The sequence below is a fragment of the Bicyclus anynana genome, chromosome 20 (genome assembly GCF_947172395.1).
Source record: "Bicyclus anynana chromosome 20, ilBicAnyn1.1, whole genome shotgun sequence".
NCBI classification, from domain to species: Eukaryota; Metazoa; Arthropoda; class Insecta; order Lepidoptera; family Nymphalidae; genus Bicyclus; species Bicyclus anynana.
In genome coordinates, this window is record NC_069102.1 from 2,118,833 (window position 1) to 2,146,030 (window position 27,198).

Here is a 27,198-nt window from a genome sequence, read left to right on the forward strand (position 1 = left end):
GCTATAAAGTCAAAGTCAAAATTCATTTATTTCAAATAGGCTTACTTTACAAGCTCTATATAATCCGTAGCTCTGACTCCAACAGCCAATCGTTCTGGTGATTAGCCGAATTGCTGTCCAGCTACGGATCTGGTTGATGCCCGCCGGTCTGGACTAGTAATAAGACTAAGACCCTGACAATAAATAAATAAATATTTACCACGACCCTTTGCCCATTATAAGTAATAGGGAGTTTATTGTCGTAGTAAAGAATTATAGATATTTAAATAAAAACTTAATTTCAGTTAAATAAAGTGCTTTTTTTATAACTTCGAGAGGCCGAGTACGTCTTATTTCAGTATAAACGTGGTGTGAACGGTTCAAGAAACCATGTATATTATGCCACTATGTATTAGTTAAAACGTAAGCATAGGTTCAAAAAACGAGGACGACAATGCCATGTGAATTCAGGCTTAGGTTTGTATGTGTAAGCCCTCATTCGCACGGGAGCTTTTTTTAACAGACGTTAAAAAAGCGTTCAAATACAACAAATGCATTCACAAGTATCTGTTGACACGACAGCGTTTTTAGAACACGACGTTTTTTTTCAGCAGAGCTGCATTTTCAATTCTGGACGTTGGAAATAGACCTTCATTTAACTTTATACCATATTTGAACGCTTTTTTAACGTCTGTTAAAAAAGCTCTTGTGCGAATGACGGTTAAGTGTGAGTTTAACGCTTTTGTGTCGAACACGTAAATGTCATGTATTATTTTTAATAGGACGCCATTTCAATTGTTTTTGATTATTTTTCACACTAATTTATATACCTATTGCTTGTACTTGACAAAGCAAAATAATATAATAAAAGTAATAAATTTAATAAAAAAAAGGATTATATTATTTAAGAACTTTGTAAAACAACGTAGCACGATACGGTGTATACGGTGTGAATTATCTGAAAATCTGAAATCCACATCCATGAAATCCACATCGCTTTCGGTTTCTATACGACGTCGCACCGGAACGCTAAATCGCTTGGCGGTACGTCTTTGTCGGTAGGGTGGTAACTAGCCACGGCCAAAGCCTCCCACCAGCCAGATCTGGACCAATTAAGAGAACCTGAATCGGTCCAGCCGGGGATCGAACCCAGACCCTTCGTCTTGTAAGTCCACTGCGCATACCACTGCGCCACGGAGGTCACCATCAAAAAATCAAAAAAGCCCTTCTCTTATAGGTGTTTCCCGTGAAACATAATTTACTTCGCCCGTCGGTATCAAGGACACGGTCAAACTTTTTATTCGTTATTCGAAACGCGATATAAGTGGCCTTAGATTTGTTTTCGTTATTGTTCCAAGGAGTATTAAGTTTCAATGGCAATGGTAACACTTATATTAATTACGTTATTAAAAAATCCACCACAGTTTCAAGTATAAAAAGACTTGAGTATTATATGGTGTCAACATGATATTATGAGTGAGAAATATAGAAGGCAAACTGCCACGAGGTAGTCCATCTCCAAACCCGATGGTCGAATCTACTGAAAGAAACATGCCAAGCGGTTAAGCGTTCTGGTACGATGTCATGTAGAAACTGAAAGTTTATCCTACTCCTTAAGATTGGATCATCGCTTACCATCAGGTGAGATTGTAGTCAAAAGGGCAAACTTGTAAAGAATAAAACTAAAAAAAAATGGCCAGCTATCGTACTCGATGGAGAAACATTGTCTATCGAAAGATGACTTGCCAAGGTGGTCACGATTATCAGTCATGAGCAAAGGGTCTTATACAAAGACGCGTCCCGATAAGGTTTTTTCTACAAGCTTTTAGCTCTGTTTAACTTTATCAGTTACTGTAGGATATGAAGATTGTCCATGATAGCCCTCTAAAGATGTATAAGATGAAAAAGAGAAGACGTAGAGAAGAGTAGTTAAAATAAAATAACTTTTTACACAGAAATGAAAATAAAAAATACCGAGTCCATTTTGAGATATTGAAGCAATTTTATACAAATAAGATTAATGAATTAAGATTAAGTTTAAGCCTTTTAAGGTATTTGAGACGGTGAATTTCCTTTGTAATTTATTCTACTAATATTATAAAGAGAAGTTTGTGAGGTTTTAGATGAATCTACCCTCGTTCTTGTTCTTTTTTCAACAACCTCACGTTTTTGTCTGTTTAGGCAAACCACACTCACGACATCGCTTTTGTTATTAGGTTTTTCGCGGCGCTCTCTTGGTTTGCACAATTCCACATTGGATTCCACTTGTTGGCTAGTTTGAAATCATCTTCCCGATTGAAATTATTGTATTTTCGCATTTCAATGGCTTCTCAAACTACTCGGGGCATATGATTTCTGGGTCGAAATATCGACATTAAAAATCTCGTCGTTTTATCGTGATATGTACCCGTTTAAATAATACTTATATAATCGTAATGAACAACTACGAAATAAGTTCAAAATCACTTTAATTGTGACTGCCATAGGTTATATTTTATTCCCATATTCCCACGGGAACAGGATCTGCGCGAGTGCAATCGCGGGGCGGCTGTTAGTCTCCAAATGAAGTCGATTATAACGGGTATATAATCCGAGCAGATCGGATTAGCATGATTTACGAGTATTTTTCCCGGCGGCGCTTCAAGGTCTGATTCAATGTTAATTTGTTAATTGCCTGATTATATTATATCGATTGTTGAAATAAAAATTAGTAGTAAAACTAAATTTTGCCTACCGTATCGTGTTATTTTAACTTTTTTATTACATACATTCCCATCCGGTGTTTGTGTTTCATGACAATTGAAACACCTTCAAGGCAAGACCACAGAAAACATATTGGCAAGACTGAATCCTACTAATATGGTATGAATGTTTGTTACTCTTTCACACCTCGGCTTCTGAACCGTGGGCGTCCGCTAGTAGGCAATAAGCATCACATTTCTAAAGCTGCATTGAGCTTAAATAATCTGTAGCGAAAAAAGAATTTGTTATGAATAAGTGAAATGGCAATTTTGATGTTTACCGTCACCGATTAGTAGGTACTCCCCTAAGAAATTTCTCTATCTCGCCTACAAAATTGGGTTATCCACGCATAAATATTTAAAAATATCATTATTTATTTATGAACGATAAAATTGGATTATCCACGCATAAATATTTAAAAATATCATTATTTATTTATGAACGATCCTTCATGTGTGAAAAAAAATAAATTCCAAAACCTTCACCCCAAAATAAATTCCAAAACCCTTTACTAAAGTAAAGGGTTTGGAATTTATTTTGGGGTGCAACTCTAATACAACACAACACTCATAATTGAAAAGAATAGGTAGTTGTTATTGCAAAAACTATTCGGCTAATAGTCTGTATACCTGTTCCGCTGCCAACAACAGTTCGTAGTAAACAAAGATGTTCGCAGAGGCGTTGTCTGGAAACGGTGCCAAATTAGCTTCAATCAATCTATCATAACAGTTTAGCTGTTCTGACTTCACGGCTTATTGGGGCTAGCAATAATACAAATTAGAAAAAAAAAATTCACCTTGAGTCTATAGCGTCTCACAGTCGTCTTGTTATTTTTTTTAGTTTCACCTATCTAAGAACACTTGGGTAGACAAATCTAACCATATCCTAATTACGTAAATCCGTTCAGTGGTTTGAAAGATATGAGGTAATAAAGAATATTACATACATACATACAAAATACGCGCGAAAAACATAACTCTTCTTGCAGTGGAGTAAAAAAACTGTGTGAGACGACACCACTAAAGTAAAACTTCTTTAGCTCTCCCTCTCAACGTCCGTTCGCTTCGCCCGATTACAAGTTTCGTTATAGAAGCAGGCGTTACTTTGCGAAAGTCCATCATGATTATATGATTTATTTATTTTGCTATTACCCGCGAAAAGCTGACGAACCCATGCGACAACGTCACCCAGGCCCGACATAATATTCTCTACGGAAGTTTAACACCGAAACTGGAGCATCCTCAGGAGATGTTGATTCTACAACGTGCAATTGCAAAGTAAGCAGTTTTCCGAGCGCGATTGATACGGCAGATACGGCGGTAGCTACGCCCCTGCTCCCGAAGTCAGTGCTTCCTAATTCTTACAACTGATGAGAGTGAAATGCATATTCGCGCGTTCCACCTGAGCCCACATCTACATTTAGCGTCAGATGAGATCGTGGTCAAGCCCGAACTTATTCCTTAAAAAAAAATCTCGTTCGTATGTGAAGTCTGCCAATCCGCATTGGGCCAGCGTGATTTACTATTAGCCTAAGTGGTCTAACCCTAAAGTGGTCACATTCTGAGAGGGGAATAGTGCTCGACAGTGAGCCGAATATGGGTTGTTAATGATGTCTACAGAAATGCCTTATTGTCCAAGTTAGCCTATGTGGCTCCAGGTTCCGAATAAGATGAATCCAGCTATTATCTGGCATCATTGCTGCATTCACAGGGATTTTTTGCTGGTTTATTTAAACGTGTGCCGTGAAAAGCGTGTTAGGTTTAATAGGGGTCCGTGGCTGAAAAAGGTTGGGAAACGCTGGTCTACGACATAGGTGACACACGTCAAGAGAAGTTAACATGGGTATTATACAGTGCTCAGTTAATGAACATATTCAACCCTTTGTAATGTTGAAAGTTGACGCCGGGGTCAATGGCCCCGGTCCCTTAGACACCTAATAGTGCGAAGCCATTAAGTGAAGAGGGTTGACTCAGGGTTTTCGGGCTTTTAATGCCGAACGACCGTCGGGCGAAAACGTAAAACGTTTTTTATGGGGATTAATTACAGTAAAGCGCTGAACAAGGGTCTCAGGCAGACTTAGTACTTTTTGACTTTAAAATTATCGTTGATGTATTCAGAAAATATTATATCTTTCTCACTAGGTACATAACTATTATATTGTACTTGCTGACGCCGCGCGGTTTCGCCCGCGTGGTTCAGTAGTTCCTGAGATTAGCGCGTTCAACCAAACAAACAAACAAACTCTTCAGTTTTATAATACTAGTAGGTATAGATTCTGTTGAGAATCCTAAAAATATGAGAATAATGTATTATATACTCATATTTTTATTGTACAGGCTTTGTTTCATCGATGTACGTATGTAATCATTACGAGTATTATCATCATTAAAAACCCATATTCGGCTCACTGTTGAGCACGAGTCTTCTCTCAGAATGAGAGGGATTAGACTAATAGTCCACCACGCTTGCCCAATGCGGATAGGCAGACTTCACACACGCAGAGAATTTAGAAAATTCTCAGGTAAGGTTTCCTCCTTTACTGTTTGAGACACGTGATATTTAATTTCTTAAAATGCACAGAGGTTGCCCCTGACCGAACCTACGATATCATTATTAGTACAGGGCCAGGCCTCCCTTCTTATAGGAGAGAGGATCTGGAGCTTAGACCCACCACGCTGTTCGAATGCGATATAGCGGACATAAAGGTATTATCAAAACCACCGAAACCAATGTTGTGGGCGTTGAAATGTATATTACATAATAAATAACGTATTATAAAACAAATGTAAGCTTACAAGGGACCGAATAAATATTATATTAGACATTCACCCTCCGGTAGACTTCTCTTTGATGTAGTATTATTGCGAATTTCGTTAAAGCTCTCAGTGTAATGATAACGGCCTACAGATCTCGTGAAAAGGTCAGAGGTAGAGCTTCTTTATCGTTAATCATATTTTAAAGGTTAAACAGGTATTTATTTAGTTCTATAAATGTCCGACGTAATATCTGCTGTATTCGTTTAAAGGATTTACTTTCTATAGCGAATCTTACGGATTAAAATAACTGTTCTTTGATCTGTTGGCTTCTGGCTTACCAGGAATCAAATTCACAATGACAAAGGTCTGGGTTTTTTTTCTGATTGTGTAAGAGGCGTACGCTCCTTATGAGACCTCAGCGGCGTCACCGGGTGGTTTGGGCGAGCGCCTGATGGGGCCCGAAAGCAGAAGCAGAGTAGATTGGCGGAATGGCTCTCTAAGGGCGTCTCCTCTGAGATTCCGAGGTCTGGGCTGGTCAATTGTTTTTAGGGTTCCGAACGTACAAAAACGGAACCCTTATAATCTCACTCGCGCACATTTTAAGGCCTGTCTGTTTATGGTGTTAACACCAAGCACAAACATAGAGTAAGTAATATTCATAGTTTAATAACGAATGTATTTATAAAGGAAATTTGTATTTTTAAAAAAAAAATATTATCTTATAAAACAGACTTTGCGGATAAAGTAGCGAGCGTCTGCTAATAGCAAACTGAGTTCTGGAGTAGTATTTTTTGTGTCTACTAATAATTTACTGACTTCTGAAGTCGTCTCTACAGCAATTTCTTTATGTTTCCTAATAACAAATTGAGTTCTGGAGTCGTCTATAGCTTTTTTTGCGTCTACTAATAATAAATTGAGTTCTGGAGTCGTCTATGGCTGACAGCCTTTTTTGCGTCTATTAATAGTAAACTGAGTTCTGAAGTTGTCTATTGCCATTTCTTTACTTCTGCTAAAAGTCGTCTATAGCCTTTTTTGCGTCTACTAATAATAAACTGAGTTCTGGCATTTTTTTATTATACTTAAAATGTTTGGAAGTCGTCTTTTTTATTATTTACAAGTTAGTTGATTATAATTTCACCTGATGGTAAGTGATGATGCAATCTAAGATGGAAGCGGGCTACCTTGTTAGGAGGATGATAAAAATCCATACGCCTTTCGGTTTCTACACGACATGCGGAACGCTAAATCGCTTGGCGGTACGTCACTGCCGGTAGGTAACTAGCCACAATTCCAAAATTTAGTCTGAAAGTAAATTCAAATGTCTCACCTCTCACTGATACTCTCGCGACGCAACGACCAGCGCCTGGAAGTCAACGCGCGAAGCATTTTCCACACGATTTTATTTCACAAAAGTCATCACATACATACACGCACTGCACTGAGTCACTATTGTTTAACGGTCCATTGTTATGAGAGACGCTATATCATTTTCAAATAGTTTAATAAACATTTTGTGTAATGTTATTTATTTGCTGTCATCTCCTTGTCTATTTTTATAACACTTTTTAATTCTTCTAAATTTTTAGAGCTTGGATTAGTTAGTTAAGTTATACTAGCAGATTATAAGGGCATTCTCAAATAACCTCAAATTAATCTATAATATAAAATATTATAGGACTTAATTTCGATTTTCAACCGTTGGACTATCGTCGTATACACACTTCTCAGTGGCTTGCGCAGGGTTTTTAATTAAGGTATGCACTAGAGGTACAAATTAAACATAATAAAAAGTCAGTGAGGTAGGCTGTACATTTTCGCATTTATTAATTTGCAAGCCTCCTAGTGTCTACGAGTAATTTAATTTAGTTACTCGTGGACTATGCTTAGGAGGAAGGGGACAAGATCAGTGACAATATTCTTCAAAAAAAAAAAAAACATTAAAAACTAAACGCAATCACCACACTGAACGTTTCACTCAAAATCCATAACCCCAAATTACAATAACGCGAATGTATAAAAAACACCTGCTCCTGTATTGTTTAATGAGAGGAAGCCCGTAACGTTGGGCAAACACGTCGAACATTTGGGCCAAGGTTTGCCGTGTAAACCCACTAACCTATATTCGGCGAAACATAAGGCAATCTCGCTAATTTTATTTAATTCACTGTATTGTAATACTTGACGGATCAAAATGATAGCCTAGCTTATATCTAAATTACGAGAAAAATACATATTGTCGACCATTAGTGGCACAATCGAAAATATCCACTCTTTCTTGCGATGGGTCGAACAGATTTAAACATTTTTAGGGTATCTAGCGAAGGCTTGTTATATACGGAAATATGTACATTTTATATTTGGAAAATTAAGGGGTCCCTTGATACCTCCAAAAATAACGACAGTTGTCCACCGAACTCACCAATTGTAGGAGCATGATTGACAGACTTTCAACATTTATTGGCACAAAAGAAACATCTGCTCCTGTTTCATTTAATGAAAGAAAGATTCACGTAACATAAACAGGGGATATTGGATCCACATTTGCCGAATACGTCAAACATTTGGGCCAAGGATTGCCGTGTGCTCCCACTAACCTATATTCGACGAAACGAGTAACAGGCATGCTTTAAACAGTCCATTAGAAAGGGCCGCAGTGTAATTTATGTTTCGAGTTAATGCTGCGCGTATTACAGACATTTTACTAAATGTATGTATAAACGGTTTTTATACGTTTACGGCTGCATTGGTATAACAGGATTAAAACGGAAGCAGACTTATGTGTATTACATTTTATAAAGATCTACTATAACAGTCTACATACGTTTTTTAAACCAAACATATCAGCCGATGGACGTTCACTGCAGGACATAGGCCTTTAGTGGGGACTTCCAAACATCACGATACTGAGCCGCCTGCATCCAGCAAATCCCTGCGACTAGCATGTCGCCAGTCCACTTGGTGGGGGGTCGACCAACACTGCGCTTTCTAGTGCGGGGCGCCATTCCGGTACTTTGGGACCCCAACGTCCATCGGCTTTTTGAACTATGTGCCCCGCCCCTTGCCACTTCAGATTCGCGAGTCACTGAGCTATGTCGGTGACTTTGATTTTAAACCATATATTAAAAATAATTCCGTCTCTATTTTTACGTTATTTTGCCTACGAGTATGATACTTGGGGGCAGTTAGTGTTTTAAAAAGAGCCTTAATCATTTTACGATATTCACGATACGAATTCGAAGCTCACTCTGGAGAATTATAAAAACGTCGCCACAGAATAACGCTACAGCTATTCTAACTTATAACCTGCCAATTTAGTTACTATGGCCTCGGATCTTAGGCCTCCAAACTTCAGATGTCCTCCAAGATTTGGAGAGAACCCCAAATCTCCAAGGCCCAAGGCGAACCGCTCCTTCCGCCCCCCGCTACTGCGTACAAGGTCAAGCCCACCACGCTGCTTCAATGAGCGTCGGTGGGTGACCATTATTAGATGCTATTGATAATGACAAAGATCGACAGTTCAATGTACTCTCCGAGACACGGGATTGTTACAACACTAGAACGACTAATCTGTAACAATGGCTTGTATAGCTCGCAAGTGCGAGTTTCGAATTTACCTCTATGCCTCTCTGTCGAACACGACACTATAGAAAAAGAAAGATAGAGGTGCATTCGAAACTCGCACTTGTGAGTTATACAAAACATTGTTACAGAATAGCCTCCCAGGACTACGGGTTGTTACTAAGATTTTATTTAAAAAAATAACCTGTGCGTTTTGGGACGCTCGACAGAAGTTGTAACTCAAACCTGCTGTCGTATGCGTGAGAGAAAGAGAGGCGCCGTAACGCGTTATGTTACCAAACGGTTTACTCTCCCAAAGGAAATTTTTACTTCAAAGAGGAAAACTATTTCATAAGCCAACCTAGGAACGCATGATTCATATTACCCTACTGAATCAATGAGGCATATAATATACCACATAACAATTCCGTTAGCATTGAAAGAAAACGTTCAAGGTATCGCAAACAAAATGTAAATGTGGGACTAAATCTCTGGCAAAATCTCCAGGAGTTTGTATTGTAGGTATTGTGTTGCAAATGACAATTGTGTTTGAAGAGAATTCATTTGTACAGGAGTCCTCTAAACATTGAACTTGGGTCATCAGATATCTTTATAAATGGAGTTGAATTGATAAAACACGAGGTTTGGTGTATATTTTTAACTATCGTTTTTCATTATACACATAGGTCCGCGTTTAACCCTACCTTAAAAGTGGAATATCCCAACAGGCGTTGTTTTGTAATATCAATGAGTTTTTTTGAGAAACAAATCTCAAGTTTTCCGACATTTCGAACAATTATCGTCATATTTCATCAGGTCATTGTTACTAAGAAATGGTACTAAGGTCATCTAGAGTCTCTGCCATGATGACTACATCGTCTGCGAACCGCAATTATTGAGTGGTGAACTCGCCATTGATGTTGATGCCAAGTCCGACCCAGTCCAGAAGCTTAAAGGAGTTTTCCAATGAAGCTTTAAATAGCTTCGGAGAGATCACGTCTCCCTGTCGCACTCCTCGCCGCACTACAAAGCGCAGTGTTGGTAGACCCCCACCAGGTGGACTGACGACATCTAGCGAGTCGCGGGGATTCGCTGGATGCAGGCGGCTCAGTATCGTGATGTTTGGAAGTCCCTACAAAAGGACCTATGTCCTGCAGTGAACGTCCATCGGCTGATATGATGATGATGATGATGATGATTTATTTATTTAACATAATCTGCAACTCCGCTCCGGTGGACAGACAGAGTACGCAACTCCGCTCTGCATTACTCCGTTTCTCCACTACGCCTCCTCGCTCCGCTTTGGTTTACAGGCAACCTTACAGTGCCTATTTCAGTCACAGTTGAGAACTGTCAAATTCTATCAATATCTTGATCCACTACATACGATTACCACAGGTAACAAGGGTAGTCAAAAGGTCATTTAAGATACAAAGATCAGGGCAATCTTCACACTTTATGGCCGTAAACAAAACATTGCAACGAGTATAGACAGTGGCTACCAATCAACGAGTGATTGTGATTCGCGTTATCGCTACCTCGCAATAAAGATAAAAATTTACTGTATCAGTGAAATATAGGCTGATTTCCGTTACGCCAGTCACACACTGTCAAGTTTAACGTCCAGACTGCAGCACGCTTAGAGATGTGGGCAGTGGAAAAATATCGAAACCATATAATTTCGATATAGGTATAGTTTCGACGTCTGGTGTTAGTGTGGGAAGGCTGCAAGTGATTCCCAGCTGGGCCGATTGAGATTTTCTTAATTGGTCCAGGTCTGGCTGGTGGGAGGCTTTGGACGTGACTAGTTACTACCCTACCGGCAGACGTATCGCCAAGCGATTTAGCGTCCCCGAACGATATCGTGTAGAAGCCGAAAGGGAATTTTCATCAACCTCCTAACAAGTTATCCCGCTTCATTCTTAGATTCCATCATCACTTACGATCAAGTAAGATTGTAATCAAGGGTTAACTTGTAAAAAAAGAAGCATTAAATACACAAGTACTTACCTAAATAGAAAAATATCATCTAATGGAGATGTTTTAAGCCGTTTTTAGATTTAGGCTTTTAGACGACAAACATTGTGAAAAACTTATATATTTATAAAATGCTTAACTTGGACACAGAAGGGATATTATTTCACGACAATAAGTGGACACAATACATTATACAGCTGTTCGTTGTATTCACAATGGTGCACTGATGACGCGGCTGAAACACGAGTAAATGGTAATTGTCTGTAAAGGGCGGAACGATTTCACGCGAAACGGAACGCAGTCGCGGGCGACGTAGCGTGAAACGTATAGTTTTCCGTATTAGGGTCAGGGCAGACTGCGCACTTGTTACATACTATCTCGAATTCTATACTAATATATAAAGCTGAAGAGTTTGTTTGATTGATTGAACGCGCTAATCTCAGTAACTATTGGTCCGATTTGAAAAATTCTTTCAGTGTTAGATAGCCCATTTATCGAGGAAGTCTATAGGCTATATATTATCCCCGTACTCCTACGGCAACGAGAACCACGCGGGTGAAACCGCGCAGCGTCAGCTAGTATTTTATATACACTTATGGGAAAGATATAAAGCTGAAGAGTTTGTTTGTTTGATTAAACGGTGAAGGAAAAACGTCAAAAAAAAGAGAATTTTCTTAATTCTCTGCATGTGTGAAGTCTACCAATCCGCATTGGGCCAGCGTGGTAAACTATTGGCCTAACCCCTCTCATTCTGAGAGGAGACTCGAGCTCAGCAGTGAGCCGAATATGGGTTGATAATGACGATGGGAAAGATGAAGATTATTAGGGTCAGGGCAGACTACGCAGTTGTTACATACGCTCTCGAATATTTTATATGCACTTATGGGAAAGATGAAGATCATTAGGGCCAGGGCAGACTACGCTGTTGTAACAAACGCTCTCGAATATTTTAACCGACTTCCATAAAGGAGGAGGTTCTACGTTCAGCTGTATGTATGTTTTCTTTTATATAAATAATACGCTTATGGCGCAGAAAACATATGTACACGGGGAAAGAGGATTATTAGGGTCAGGACAGACTACGCAGTTGTTACATACACATCTCGAATATTGTATATACTTTTATTTTTTTAAAAAGTTCTTTCTTTACTGCGATATCACTTGACGGTATTTTGACAGACTCCGTGGTGCAGTGGTATCCGCGGTGAATTTGGATGGCCCTAGGGTAGATCCCCGGCTGGGCCAATTGAGGTTTTCTTAATTAGTCCAGGTCTGGCTGGTGCGAGGCTTTGGTCGTGGCTAGTTACCACCTTACCAGCAAAGACGTACCTACTGTTAAGCCATTTAGCGTTCCGGTACGATGTGTGAAAACCGAAAAGGGTGTGGATTTTCATCCTACTCCTAACAAGTTAGCTCACTTCCATCTTAGATTGCATCATCACTTACCATCAGGTGGGATCGGCCAAGGGCTAACTGGTAAAGAATAAAAAAAAACATCATACTTAAATTTCCTATACGATTTGATCGTATTCGGATAGTCAAATTCAGAGATATCTCAAAGACAAAAAGTATTTTTTTTTTCATTTTGTGAGCTCAAAGATCTCAACATCTTTAGAATTGACATTAGCGGGAAGTTGAAGGGATGACCTGGAGGGTTAACCGAATAACTTTTTTTTTGATGACCCTTGACTCGAACCCTTAGCTGAAAAACCTAACCGCTAATCAACAAGGCATTTGTTTTGAATAACAGTGGAAATTCCAATAAACCTACGTCATCATTTATCCTTGCAGGAATTTAACTTAATTATGTAAATGATTTATTGTACAGCTGTTAACAAAAATAATATAAAAACCCAAAAAAATCACGTCGACACCTCGTGTCATAGGTACCTATTTAATTAAATCCTACTAATATTATAAACACGAAAGTATGTATAGATGTTTGGATGTATGTTTGGATATTTGTTTGGATGTTTTTTACTCTTTAACGCCGCTACTACTCAAGCGATTTTGCTGAAATTAGGAGTGGAAATAGATTTTACTCTGGATTAACACATACGCTACTTTTTATCTCGGAAAAATCCATGTTTCCCGAGGGATTTGTGAAAAACGAAATTCCACGCGGACGAAGACCGTCAGTCCGCTAGTGAATGCGTAAAACGACATTTTTTTAGCTGCAAATAAAACAAACAAAAGGGGAACCCTGCCAAACCGGATATGGCCAATTTTGAAAAAGGTCTTCTCAACATTGTTTTGGCTTTTGGTAAAAAGGTTTTTTTTTCTTTTTTTTTTTTGATTTACTCTTCCCAGGCTCAACGCGTTTGGAAACCCCATTGATTGATGTTTACGGCTTTAAATTAGCATAACATGACCATAATGTAAAAATGTATTGACCATTGAAAGAGTTTAAGTTTTGAATAAATAAAATTTATTTGTTAGTCGAGAATTGACAACTTAACCAACTTTTAAAATAATAAATGACAAAAAGACATTTCGTATAATTACATAAATGCTGGAATAAGTAAACTTATTACCTGTACTAATAATATAAAGTTGAAGAGTTCGTTTGTTTGTTTGAACGCACTAATCTCAGGAACTACTGGTCCGATTTGAAAAGCTCTTTCAGTATTAGATAGCCCATTTATCGAGGAAGATTAAAGGCTATATTATCCCCGTTTTCCTACGGTAACAGGAACCACGCGGGTGAAACCGATCGGCGTCAGCTAGTTTTTCATAAAATTGAATCTTCAAGGCAATTTCGGATCTAATGCTTGCCACCCACCATCCGATAAGTCCATGTGCCTGTAGCGCTATCGGATGTCAAATCTTTAGCAGGTATGTAGGCTTATTGGATGGTGAGTGACTAATATTATCCTTATTGAGGTCTCGTATAGTATACTTATAACCATCAGTAGCAGACCTCCCGCGGCTTCACCCACGTAGTTCCCGTTCCCATGGGAATGCGGGGATATAATATAGCCTAAGATCATCAGGGATAGTATAAGGTTCTGATGGAGAAATAATTTTTCAAACAGGCCCACTAGTTTCATGGCCTATTCAATTTAAACAAACAATCAAAGGTTTTCTCTTTATAATATTAGTAAAGACTACTATAGCAACAAGATCAGGTCCTATGTCATAATTTTGTTAAAGAGCAATACAGGCGAGTTCCGTCAGCAGTAGAGACACTATCATCATAATCAACGGCTGCTATTTTTGCCTGCTCTTCTCAGTAGAATCTGCTTTCAATAGTCACTTTATACAAGAATAGAATTTCCAATGGCTCTTGGTAAATACAACTGAGATAAACAAAATTGAATTTAGAAAATAAAATAAACATGATCTAAGACACTAAAATAAAATAAGAAACACAATTACATACATAATTTTCATTCAAATCATTTTAGACACACGAGGGGTTGTCCTGGTTCAGCCAAAGCTAAACCCTTACAAATGCTATTTACAGAGGAAGCTGTGATCCCACTAACTTCTATATACTTAGCAAACACATGTAAATTATGTGCATGTAAACACGAACATGATTATGTCATATTTTAGGAAACAGATTGGGTTTGCAGTGATCCAATGCATGTAAACACTTAGGAACGTAATTATAACACATGAGAGGGTTATCCCGGCTAATCCACAAAGGTTGTAATGATCCCATTAAGGTCTTAGTAGTAAAACCATGCATGTAAATACGTAATGTTGGCGATTTTCAGCAAACTGCTGCTAATTGCTAAAGGGTTATACTGGCTTAGCCGCAAAGGTTAATGTAATCAGGTCGCAATGATACCACTAGCTTTTCTGCATGCATGTAAACACGTACGTACGTAATTTTGTTGTTTTGCAACACACTAGTAGCTCTTAAAGGGTTATCCCGGTTTAGCCGCAAAGGTCGCAGTGATACCACTAACACATGCCGCTAAACACTAAACACGTAGGTAATTTTGTCGTTTCGCGACACACTAGTGGCCGTTGTAGGGTTATCCCGGTTTAGCCGCAAAGGTTAGGGCACTAGGGTCGCAGTGATCCCACTAACGTCTGTGTATTGATCGGGGCGCGCGCTCGGCGGCCGGTGCGTCCCGTGCCGCATTAGACCGCGCACTGAAGACTGAAGCCCGATGTACGAGATGAGGACATAGACTAACAAACGTTGCAGACGGTTTAGCGTTGCGTGTTTAATTAGATGCGGCTTGAGGACTTACTAATTGTTCATACAATACATTAAGCTTATTAGTTACTAGCGGACGCCCGCGACTTCGTCCGCCTTTAGAGCTCCTTAATTCAACATTGTCGCAAAATCCGTTCTAAGCGGATGTCTACCAACCATAAAGTTACCTTCTTGTCAAGTTTCATCTTTATATGTTAAGCGGTTTTCGAGATTTTGTGACCTTTTACTTTTACAAATTTAGAAGATTACGTAGCTATTACCTAATGATTGCTGAAAGATGATTACAAATGCTTTATAATTAACAAATTATTATCGCATAACATAATATTTATGAATTTACAAAACCCCTATAGTGATGTGAATTTGCGTAATCACATTCGAGTGAATGAAAAGAGGTGTGGATTTTCATCCTCCTCCTAACAAGTAATCCCGCTTCCATCTTAGACTGCATCATCACTTACCATCAGGTGAGATTGTAGTCAAGGGCTAACTTGTAAATAATAATAATAAAAAAAGAGTAATGAAAAATCTGTTTTTTCCAAATCTAGTCAGTAAACATTTAAAAAAAACTATCTTCAATTTTTACTAATTTCTTAGCTACACCAACTAGATAAAATCGGTAGGAAATTATAACACATAGCTATGTCTCTACCGTCTAGCATAACAACGAAACACCTTAGCGTTGTGTAGTTTATCGATAGATTAGACAAGGTTATTAAAAACACCCTCTTGTCATTTCGTATTGTACCTAATACTTAGGTGTGACTAAGTTCCATATTAAACTCTGTGAGCAAGAAGGCCTATAGTCAAGCAGATAATTTTTAGAATAAGGATAGAGCTAAATTTCCCAATTAGAATACTTTTTGGTTCCAACTTAAAAATATGGAAAACAAACGAATCAGTACTATTTATCTATACTAATATTATAATTCATAAATGCGTTTTAAATTTCCAAGTTGGCACGAATTCTCGAGCTGCCAAGTTGAAAATGTCTGAACTTTGTAATATCGTCCATAAGTATGCTTAAACACAAAATGATTTGATATTCATTGTACTAATAAAATAGAAGCGAAGTTTTGTCGGATTTTACATAACTTGTTTCCAACTGTTCTAAAGTTTTTATTAACCTTGTGTCTTCAGAAGGTAGAGCTATTTTATATAGAGCTATTTTCAGATATCATTTTACTTTAGAGATTTCTGTACGAGTTTCAAGTATCTTTCCTCATGGTGTATTGGTTCAACTTAGAATTTAAATTCATGCAAGCTCTACTAGTTCTGAGAAGAAATCCACAACAATTCAGCTAGGTCTTAAAGTTATTATCTCGCAAAGAAATTAAAAATTAAAAAAAAATCCCTTTCAAGCGTTGGTTTACGCAATTTTTAATATCATAGTGTTTTTTATACCCGTGCGTTTAAACATTGTGGGAATTATTGATTTATGGACAATATTTAAGTTTGCAACTGTTGTGATCCTCTGACAGTCAATAATTTAGCTAAAATTAAGGCTTTATTACCTTAAGTGGATCATTTAAATATGCTTAAAAAACATATTTGTACGGAACGGAACCTCTTTCATCAGTTTCCTTTCATAATGGTTTTACACTGCGTTCTCTATTTACTTTCAAATTAGGTTTATAAGCTTTTTCTTAGTTTTTATACTCTGTGTATTATTGTAGACGTGTATTAGTTTTGAGTATTCAATATGTTGTGCTAACAAATAAAGTATTTTCTATTCTATTCTAATATGATGAAAGAATTTCGAGCGTCGCGATTGCGTTCAATCGATTGTCGCATCTGTATCATAATCTTTGCGTATCCGATGGAACATTCGGCGCATCGATACTGTGCTACCGGAAAGCCAATAAACACTGCCGGCGCGGTGTTGTTTATAAATAAATGCAATGCATTCTTTATCTCGCCATATTGATTATATTAGTCCCTGGATTAATAACGCAGTAGGGTAAGTATTAGATAAAATCTTGACATGATTTCAGCTCTAGTTATTACATACTAGCTCACGCCCCGCGGTTCCACACGTGTAGTTCCCGTTCCCGTAAGAATACGGGGATTATATATGTATAACCTACACTCACATATAGCGTGGCTTTCTAGTAGTACAAGAATTTTCAAAATCGGTTCAGTAGATCCAGAGATTACCCCCTACAATACCACAAACTGTACCTCTTTATAATATTAGTACTTATAGATAAAATTCAACATTTAATTTAGGTTTGTTTTCAAGTAGAGTTTAGTAGTTTACACGCACTACTTTTGTCTGTTTGTAGTGACTCTATTACCGGTTTGGTAAGTAGATTAATATGAGCGGATAAGAAACTCCGTAATCTCTTTTTAAAAATAATAATCATCCAAACATAACTATAAAAAAAATAAAAAAATTATAAACCCATCTATACCTCTATACCACCTCCGTTCGTCGTGGGTAAAAAATCATCATCATTCAATGGTGAGTCCAAACAGTTGCAATTGCATAAATGCAATGCATTATTGCATATATTGAGTGCTTGCCTAATGTGGACTCATTACAGACTTGTATCGGAGCTTTCATGTATAGTGAAATGTCATTGTACTGAACAAGGAACATTTCATTTAAATTTCCATGTATGATGCCTACCCTAGTTGAACACCTTAAGCACGCCACTGAGTGCACACCCTAGTTGAACACCTAGTGCACGTCACAGGGTGCTCCAAACTACAAATGCTCATCTTTATGGAAGAGAGATAGACGGATGATAATGATAATTTATTGTGGTTAACTAACTAGGCCAATATCTTTTATCCAGAAGAGATATATTTTTTTTAATAAAGAATATTTGCCTTTTTTATAATATGCCCAATATACTTATTCCCGTCCAACTAGTCGGGAAAGACTGTGTTAGGAGTGGGTACGACAATAGACCAACGGGGCGGGGATCGAACCACCACCCATCGGTGATGAGTCCGACCGCTCTTACCGTTGAGCTATTTGAGGCTTGCTAACTAACCATAGCATATAGAGAATATAGGTGTATGTGCTCTAGGTTTACTATCCATGAAAAACCGGGATGGTTCGCTAGTTGAAAAGTAATGTATCTATCAGGTAATAAATATTCACGTAAGCGAAGCCGAGCAATGTAATAAATTTACAAATATTATATATTAATAACTGTTACAGACACGATTTAGATTTATTACGAAAGCATGACTCTTCAGCACGCGCCCACATGTTACGTACAAGAGAAATATACGGACTTTTATGAAACGCGAACACTTGCGTGATGGTAGGCATACGTTCAAATTAAATTTCGCTTTTGGTTAGTGTGACCACAATTGTCGGTTTTAGGCGGAATTTTCCGGTTTTATCATCTGATTTAATAGCGAGGTTGTAGGCAATTGGTCGAGTTCATTTTTCATCATCATTAACAAACCTAAACCCTTTCAGAATGAGAGGGATTAGGCTAATAGTCGCGGCGCGAGGCTTATGCGGATTGGCAGACTTCACATACGAAGACAATTGAGAGAATTCCCTGTTACGGAAAATTTACTGGTATGGTTTTCTTTACCATTTGAGACACGTGATATTTCTTTTTTAATATCACTTTGGGCGAAATATTTGTAAAAAAAATGTAATATTTCACCAGACTTCAATATTCATGTTTTTTATTTAATTCACCGCGACTTGTAAATTGAAACCATATTTTTAATGCAAATAGGCTTGCGTTTGATTATGATCTAACCTGATGGTAAGTGCCATTCGCGACATCAGCCAAAAAATTCAGTAATATAATAATGTAGCTTTCTGTTGGTGAAAGAATTGATAAAACCCGCTTAGTGATTTAAGCGTGATAGCGTAATAAACAAACAAACTCACACTGGCATTTATAATATTAGTTATCATGTAATGATATCGAGCCAGTGGCATGTACAATACTTATGAATAGTGAAAATTTGATGAATATTTGATTGAAAGATTTGCATTTAACGGGATTATATGATTTTTTTTTAAATTGATTTTTAAGAGCATAAGAAATTGGTCATCTTGCATTCTCGATAGGGGTTCTAAAATTCCTAGAAACTACTAAACACATGGTCACCCTAATGTGAGCACTCCTTTTCACCATAATCGTGGCGTTGACCGTGAACCGTACAAGAACTTAGGTGAAATATAACGCCATAATAATATGTGTTTATCCTTTTGTTATTATATGTTATTATCCTTTTGAGCAAGGTCAGTAAATTGTATATCAACTATTTTTACCTGAAGACAACATCATTTTTACGGCCTCTGGGACGCAGTGGAGTGCGCGGTGAATTGACAAGACGGAGGTCCTGGGTTCGATACGCGGCTGGGCCCATTGATGCTTTCTGAATTGATCCAGGTCTGGCTAGTTACCGGCAAAGACGTATCGCCAAGCGATTAGGGTTCCGGTACGGTGTCGTGTAGAAACCGAAAGGGGTGTGGATTTTCATTCTACACCTAACAAGTTAGCCCGCTTCCATCTTAGATAGCATAAACACTTACCACCAGGTGAGATTGTAGTCGAGGGCTAACTTGTAGAGAATAAAAAAAAAATCATCATCATTTATGACCGGAGTCGACGGCTTTATGAACTCTCTTAGACACAGCGGTGTAACACAACCAACTTCCCAACCCCAGGCTGAGAAATTACACGGGTGTATAACGATTTAAAATAGTTTTTAATTTTTTTTTTCGTGTTGAGTAAGTGCCGACAGCTCCATGTGGGAGCACTACGGCGTCACCGGGGGTTTGGGCGAGCGCAGAAGCATCGCCTGATGAGACCCGAAGGCTAAAATAAAGATAGAGGACGGAACGACTCTCTAAGGGCGTCTCCTATGAGACTCCTGAACTGACCTGACCGTGAACGTGATCTGAGTGAGTCAGTTCGGACGCCCTCGAGATCGTGAGTTAGAAAACCAACGTCCGGGTGACGTTAGATATCGGGGATCTCGTCTTCGCCGGCGAAGACGCTGTGTGGCTTGTGATTGTGTTGCCTGGGAAGCATTGTCGGTCGTCATGTAATCGACTGGATAGTAAAGGACGTTTTTGGAACGCCTCTGTGTGAAGTTAGCGTTAAGGTTGGGAGTGTAGTTGCAGGCCTCAACCACTAGTTGGTTGGGATGGATGGCTGTCGAAATAGTTTCGAGAGAGCTGTTTCATGTAGCTAGTAAATTTATAGTAGTGTGTAGTGTAATAAGGACACAGGATATATTTATTGGCGTTAAATATTGCCGATGTGTGAGTTTACCTCGTCCCCCTCAATAAACGACAGACAATTTTGTTGGTAAATTTGAGTGCGATCCAATGCGAGATGCGAGAAGTCCAATAGAGGGTAATTTGGTCTGAAACTGCTCGACCGATTATAAAAATTATTTTACTAATGGAAAGCCACATTATCAGCGAGCAACGTAGACTATATTTTATCATTGTATTCTCACGTGACAGTGAGTGTAACCATGGGGTGTCCGCTAGTTAATATTAAAATAATGTATTTGGTATAAGCAAAATATGCAAATACAAATACAGCATATTACAGTATTGTATTTATCTACCCACGCTATTTGCTATTGCGGTTTAGAATATAAAATGTATGTAGCCCGCATAATAAAGCTGTTCGGCTTTAAGCACGTTTTCATTCTGCACCAAAATTATACGAGGTATTGTCTTTTGTACCAAAAATAGTACAACACTGCAGCGCGATCGAAAACAATAGGTTGACTAAATGTTAAAAGTTACAGTGGAATTCAAGATACAATAGTACTGTTGATCAAATCGCTTAAGAGCAGAGTGTTGGGTCTAAGCACTATAACACACGACAAAAAACTACTACATTAGTAGGTAGTCGTTTTCTGTGGTAGAGTTATATGGGAGGCCATTGGATCAGCTTCCACCTTCACACTGGAAATAAAACTATAAGAAATTGTAATTGTTATCAATTGTAAATTATAATACTGTATGACTTTTACAAAAGAGCAACTGTTGAGTTTCTTGCCGGTATCTTCTCAGCAGAACCTGCCTTCCGAACCGGTGGTAGAATCTTTACAAATAGTCAACTGACGTGTCAAAAGTGCTTGTAAACTGAGCCTACTTGAAATAAATGATTTTTGATTGATTTTGATTGATTGATTGGGATATTATTATGGAAGAGTACTATGAAACCCTATCAATAGGGGAGTACTAGTACTAGAAATAGATAAATTAGACACTATGGTTATGAAGCTGCAGAGTGGGATAATCTATACCGAATTTAATGGGACTTTCAGTGAAGATAAAAAAGGTTGTTGTGGAACATACAAGCTAATCTTTTATCCCGGCCAAAATCCATGGTTCCCTCGGTATTTGTGAAAAAATATACTTCTGGCTCGGCATTTGCAGAGGGCGTGCAATAGTTTCAAACAATTAATGTAAAATTAACAATGTAGAGATAATCCTTTATGTGCTGTATTGTTTATGGTAAGATTTTCTTTTACATTATATAGGCGAGCGCTTGGCTGCAATCATGCTTGACAGTAAGCAATGATGCAGCCTTTGGTGAAATGCGCTTGCCTATACTACAGCCTTTCTTGATGAGTTTGTTGGTAAACAGTACTCATCAAGAAAGGCTGTAGTATAGAAGATGCCTATTCACTCTTGACTTGAATATACTCATGTTATACTATTACACCAAACAGAGTCTCAATAGCTCAACGTTAAAGGGGACGCCCTTGTCACCGAGGGGTCGTGGTTCGATCCCCGTCCGTTGGACGTATTGTCGTACCCACTCATAACACAGTATTTTCCGACTAGTTGGAGAGGAATGAGATTATGGGTCATATTTAAAAGACACATAGCAAATATTCGTAAAAAAGTGTGCGTCACGAAACGCTCGACAGTAAAAGTGTGCGTCACGAAACGTACGCGTGAGAAAGGGAAACCAGATAGAGTGGCGCCGTAACGCGTTACGTTACCGTCCCATAAGAAGTTATCACATCAACAAACACAACTAATCCGCGAACGTAATATACTATGTACAAAGAGCCGTCAGCTTTTATCAAAAGTAGGCCTTTTCCTCTTCGGAAGGCTCTCTAATACTTCCGTCGCACGAATATAGGTATACCTAAAGTGTGGCGTGACCTAGGTCAGGTCGTTGACCCGACGGACGTGATAACGTTTTATAGGACTAAAGGAGATCGCGAATACTTGGGGTAAGGGTTCAGGGATTATTGCGTCAATTTATTATTACGGTGTTCCTGTTTTGAATGGCGGTGAAGTACCGTCCGTATATTGTGTTTATTGCTTTGTTATTTTTTAACCGCCTTCAAAAAAAGGAGGAGGTTCTCTATTCAAGTCCATGTTTTTCTTTTCTCCCGGTTTCAAGGTTTATTTTTCGCATCTTAGTTAAGTGGGTATGTTTTTGAAAAGAGTTGATTTTTTTTTATTATGTATGAAGTTCGCAGGTTTTTAGGTATGAATGCTGGACTGTTCTTTCATCATCAATACTTAGTAATAATTTGATATATTGAGCGTTTGTTTGAACTTTGAAATTTTTTTGATTATTTTTTAAAGTTTTCAAGATTTTATTACAATTCGGCTGTTCAAGACAATAGACAAAGAGTTTTGTAAAATTTTTAACTTTAAACGTATTAATGATACTCAAAAATTAAAGTTTAGCGAATGGGCTACTGTAGGCATTTACAAAAGTAGAGACAGATTGTACGAGTTGTACGAGGAGAAACAGTATAATCAAACGCGAACATATTTAGAACATGTAAAAAACTATTCAAAAATTTTCAAACGTGTTTGTATTCTTGCAAAATCATTACACATCAAAGATAGAATAATAAAATCTGAAAACAAGGTACAAACAACCTGGAACATAATTAATAAAGAATCAGGCAAAATTAGACCACGTGATATGAGTTTTGAATTAATTGTCAATGATAAAAAGATAAACACCGATAACGAGGTTGTTAATGCCTTTGAAGACTTTTTCCAGAATGTTCCTATCTTGTTAACAGATTCACTGGACTCTTCTGCTACGGAAGCCCAGAGGATATTAAGAGGCCATGTTAAAGAGTGCAACGTTCTTTTTGAATTTCATCATATAACTGTATCAGACATTAAAAAAACTTTTAAACTGTTAAAATTAAAAAGAACTGGAGACATGTGGGGCATGTCAGTGAAAGTAATATCTAACATCATTGATGTCATTGCTCCCCACTTAGCTATTATTTTTAATGAATGCGTGGATTTGGGTATCTTTCCGAACCTAATGAAACATGGCAAACTGTTACCACTTTTTAAATCAGGTGACAAAACTGATGTTAATAATTATAGACCAATTACAATACTGCCAACACTTAGTAAGGTTTTTGAAAAAATCATTTTAAATCAACTTTTAAGTCATTTTAATTTAAATAATTTATTTCACCCTGAACAGTATGGTTTTACTAAAGGTCGCAGTACAACTGATGCAGGTGCTAAACTTTTAAAACATATATATGATGCATGGGAAAATGCTAAGAATGCTATTGGTGTATTTTGTGATTTGTCCAAAGCATTCAATTGTGTTGACCATAACATTCTTTTACTTAAGTTAAGCCACTATGGCATAAAAAGTGTTGCACTCGATCTCATCGCCTCTTATCTTAGTGATAGAACACAAAAGGTATGCATAAATGATTCAAAGTCTCGCGGTTTTTCTAACACAATGGGCGTCCCACAGGGTTCAATTCTGGGTCCTTTTCTATTCCTAGTGTACATAAACGATTTACCACACCATGTTAGCGGCATCTGTGAGATAGTACTGTTTGCTGACGACACATCCCTAATTTTTAAGAGTGACAGAAGTAAAGATAATTCCGACGATGTAAACCGTGTCATATCGCATGTGTCGCATTGGTTCACTGTTAACAACTTACTTTTAAATGCAAAGAAAACTAAATGTATTGAGTTTTCATTACCAAATGTTATAAAATTAGATAAGTCTATAATGATCAATGGTGAAACACTAGAAATAGAGAATTCCACAGTTTTCCTGGGAGTGACCTTGGATTCTAAACTTCAGTGGGGTGCTCATATAGAAAAACTGTCAGGTAAACTCAGCTCAGCTGCTTTTGCAGTGAGAAAAATAAGACAGTTTACTGATGTTGATACAGCTAGACTTGTTTATTTTGCGTACTTTCACAGCGTAATGTCTTACGGTATTTTGTTGTGGGGCAAGGCTGCTGATATACATTCTATATTTGTACTTCAAAAAAGAGCAATTCGAGCAATATATCAACTAAAATCACGCGAGTCCCTTCGTCAAAAGTTTAAAGAAATAGGCATTTTAACAGTAGCCTGTCAGTATATATATAACAGTATAGTTTATGTGAGACAAAATATTAATTTGTACAAACGAAAAGGAGATCTAAACCCACGTCTTACTAGACACGGGCATAAGTTAGTTATTTCTGCATATCGTCTCCAAAGAGTTAAAAAATCTTTTGTGGGTTTGGGTGTACTCTTCTATAACAAGATCCCCAAGACTGTGATGGACTTGCCAATGCACAACTTTAAGCAATGTGTTAAAAAACATTTACTTAGTCAAGGTTACTACACTATTGATGAGTTCCTTAACGACAAAGGTGCATGGAGGCCATTGGATCAGCTTCCACCTTCACACAGGAAATAAAACTATAAGAAATTGTAATTTAATTGTTATCAAATGTAAATTGTAATACTGTATGACTTTTTCAAAAGAGCAACTGTTGAGTTTCTTGCCGGTATCTTCTCAGCAGAACCTGCCTTCCGAACCGGTGGTAGAATCTTTACAAATAGTCAACTGACGTGTCAAAAGTGCTTGTAAACTGAGCCTACTTGAAATAAATGAATTTTGAATTTTGAATTTTGATAAGCGATGATGTTGTATTATTATTAGATCAGAGTGTTGCGTGAAATGAAGGGGTTGGTAAGTTGGCTAGCGAGGGACCAAGTCCTTTAAGTAGGACTAAACTATGGGGACGAGGAGCTCTCTGCTGAGCTGAGAGATAGTTAGAAGGCCTTGGAAGTGATTACAAAGTTCAAAGACACCGCAACAATACTTTCTATTTTATTGCCAAAACGCATTTCACTTCAAAACATACACCAAATTGGGGCAATCACCTAGTATTTGTTAGTTATACACATGAACAAATAACTACTGGTGTTTGCAAATTCACGCCTTATTCCATTACCTATAAGGTTCAATGTGCTGTGAATGGATGGATTAATTAGGAGTATTCTACAATAGAAAGCGAAAATTGACCTAAATGATGTTTGCAATCTTTTTTTTTCTGCCTCACCTGATGGTAAGTGATGATGCAATCTAAAATGGAAGCGGGCTAACTTGTTAGGAGAAATATGAAAATCCACACCCCTTTCGGTTTCTTCACATCGTACCGGAACGCTAAATTGCTTGGCATTGGCAGTACGTCTTGCCGGTAGAGTGGTAACTAGCCACTGCCGAACTACAAAAGGGGGCAGCGGCAGGTGGTTTCGGATCACGAGATCCTGGGTTCCAATCCTGGATCGAGCCATGAGATACACAGCTTTCTTTCTTTAACCTAATCCCGTCAATAACCTGTCAACCCCGGTCATTATCATAAACGTCTGATAGTGGTCGTTAAAAAATAGTATTACCCTAAGCCCGCCAACCAACATTAAAGCGGCTTGGTGGATCAAAACTCCATATAAAATGAGGAAGACCTGGCCCTGTGGGCCATTCATCTTCAACTAATACAATTGTCATCATAATCAACAACATAAACAACAATCACGATACTGAGCCACCTGCATCCAGCGAATCCCTGCGACTCGCTTGATGTCGTCAGTCCACCTGGTAGGGGGTCGGCCAACACTGTGCTTTGTAGTGCGTGGTCGCCATTTCAGCACCTTGGGACCTGACCTTATATCTTTTCATCCCAAATTCTTCAGTGCCTGAAGACAAAAGTCTTCGAACAGTGCGTGTTGTCAGTGATGACCTATGGCTCCGAGATTTGGTCGCTGACTATGGGCCTCATAAGAAGGCTCAGAGTCACACAGCGGGCGATGGAACGAGCTATGCTAGGAGTATCTCTGCGTGATCGAATCAGAAATGAGGAGATCCGCAAAAGAACCAAAGTCACTGACATAGCTCAACGAGTTGCGAAGCTGAAGTGGCAATTGGTACACAGATTTAGACGGCCTCCGTGGCGCAGTGGTATGCGCGGTGGATTTACAAAACGGAGGTCCTGGGTTCGATCCCCGGCTGGGCAGATTGAGATTTTCTTAATTTGTCCAGGTCTGGCTGGTGGGAGGCTTCGGCCGTGGCTAGTTACCACCCTACCGGCAAAGACGTACCGCCAAGCGATTTAGCATTCCGGTACGATGCCGTGTAGAAACCGAAAGGGGTGTGGATTTTCATCCTCCTCCTAACAAGTTAGCCCGCTTCCATTTTAGACTGCATCATCACTTACCATCAGGTGAGAGTGTAGTCAAGGGCAAATTTGTATAGAAAAAAAAATAAAAAGATCGAAGAGCTGTTTTACGTTGGATTAAAATAAATACTTAAAATTGTAAAACAGTTCACTCACCTCGGTCCCTGTGTGCCAACGTCTACTAGCTCGTCGTCAGCGTCGTAGAAATCGTCCTCCCCCTCCGACGACGAGTACGACGTGTCTGGAACCAGCAACGTCATCGCTTGCCCTGGGGGGAAATATTCATTTATTAACCCGTCTGTTGCGAAGTCAGTTTGTTATTTAATAATTTTGACAATAAATGACAACCATTTATAATTAACAAAAAAACACAAAAATATTAATTCACTTTATAAGTAATACTGGTTGTTTTTGGTACATTTGCCTAAAAAAAATGCTGGTGTTCGCACTTCGCTATATGTGCATATTTAAACTGTTTATTTTATGTTTCAACGTAAATTCTTTTGTATTTCAAGTGACAGGAACAAATTAAAAAAAAAAAATTATAAATACAAAAAACCCGACTGCTTAATGAACTGA

At 38.2% G+C, this 27,198-nt stretch overlaps 1 protein-coding gene across 1 annotated transcript in view; it reads right to left on the reverse strand.

Moving 5' to 3' along the window:
- Nucleotides 1-27,198, reverse strand: part of LOC112047076 (oxysterol-binding protein-related protein 9) — an 80,302-nt gene that overhangs the window by 19,628 nt on the left and 33,476 nt on the right. The window contains exon 8 of the mRNA XM_024083994.2: nt 26,776-26,887. Within this exon, the coding sequence (XP_023939762.1) occupies nt 26,776-26,887 (112 nt within the window). The remainder of the gene's footprint in view (nt 1-26,775; nt 26,888-27,198) is intronic.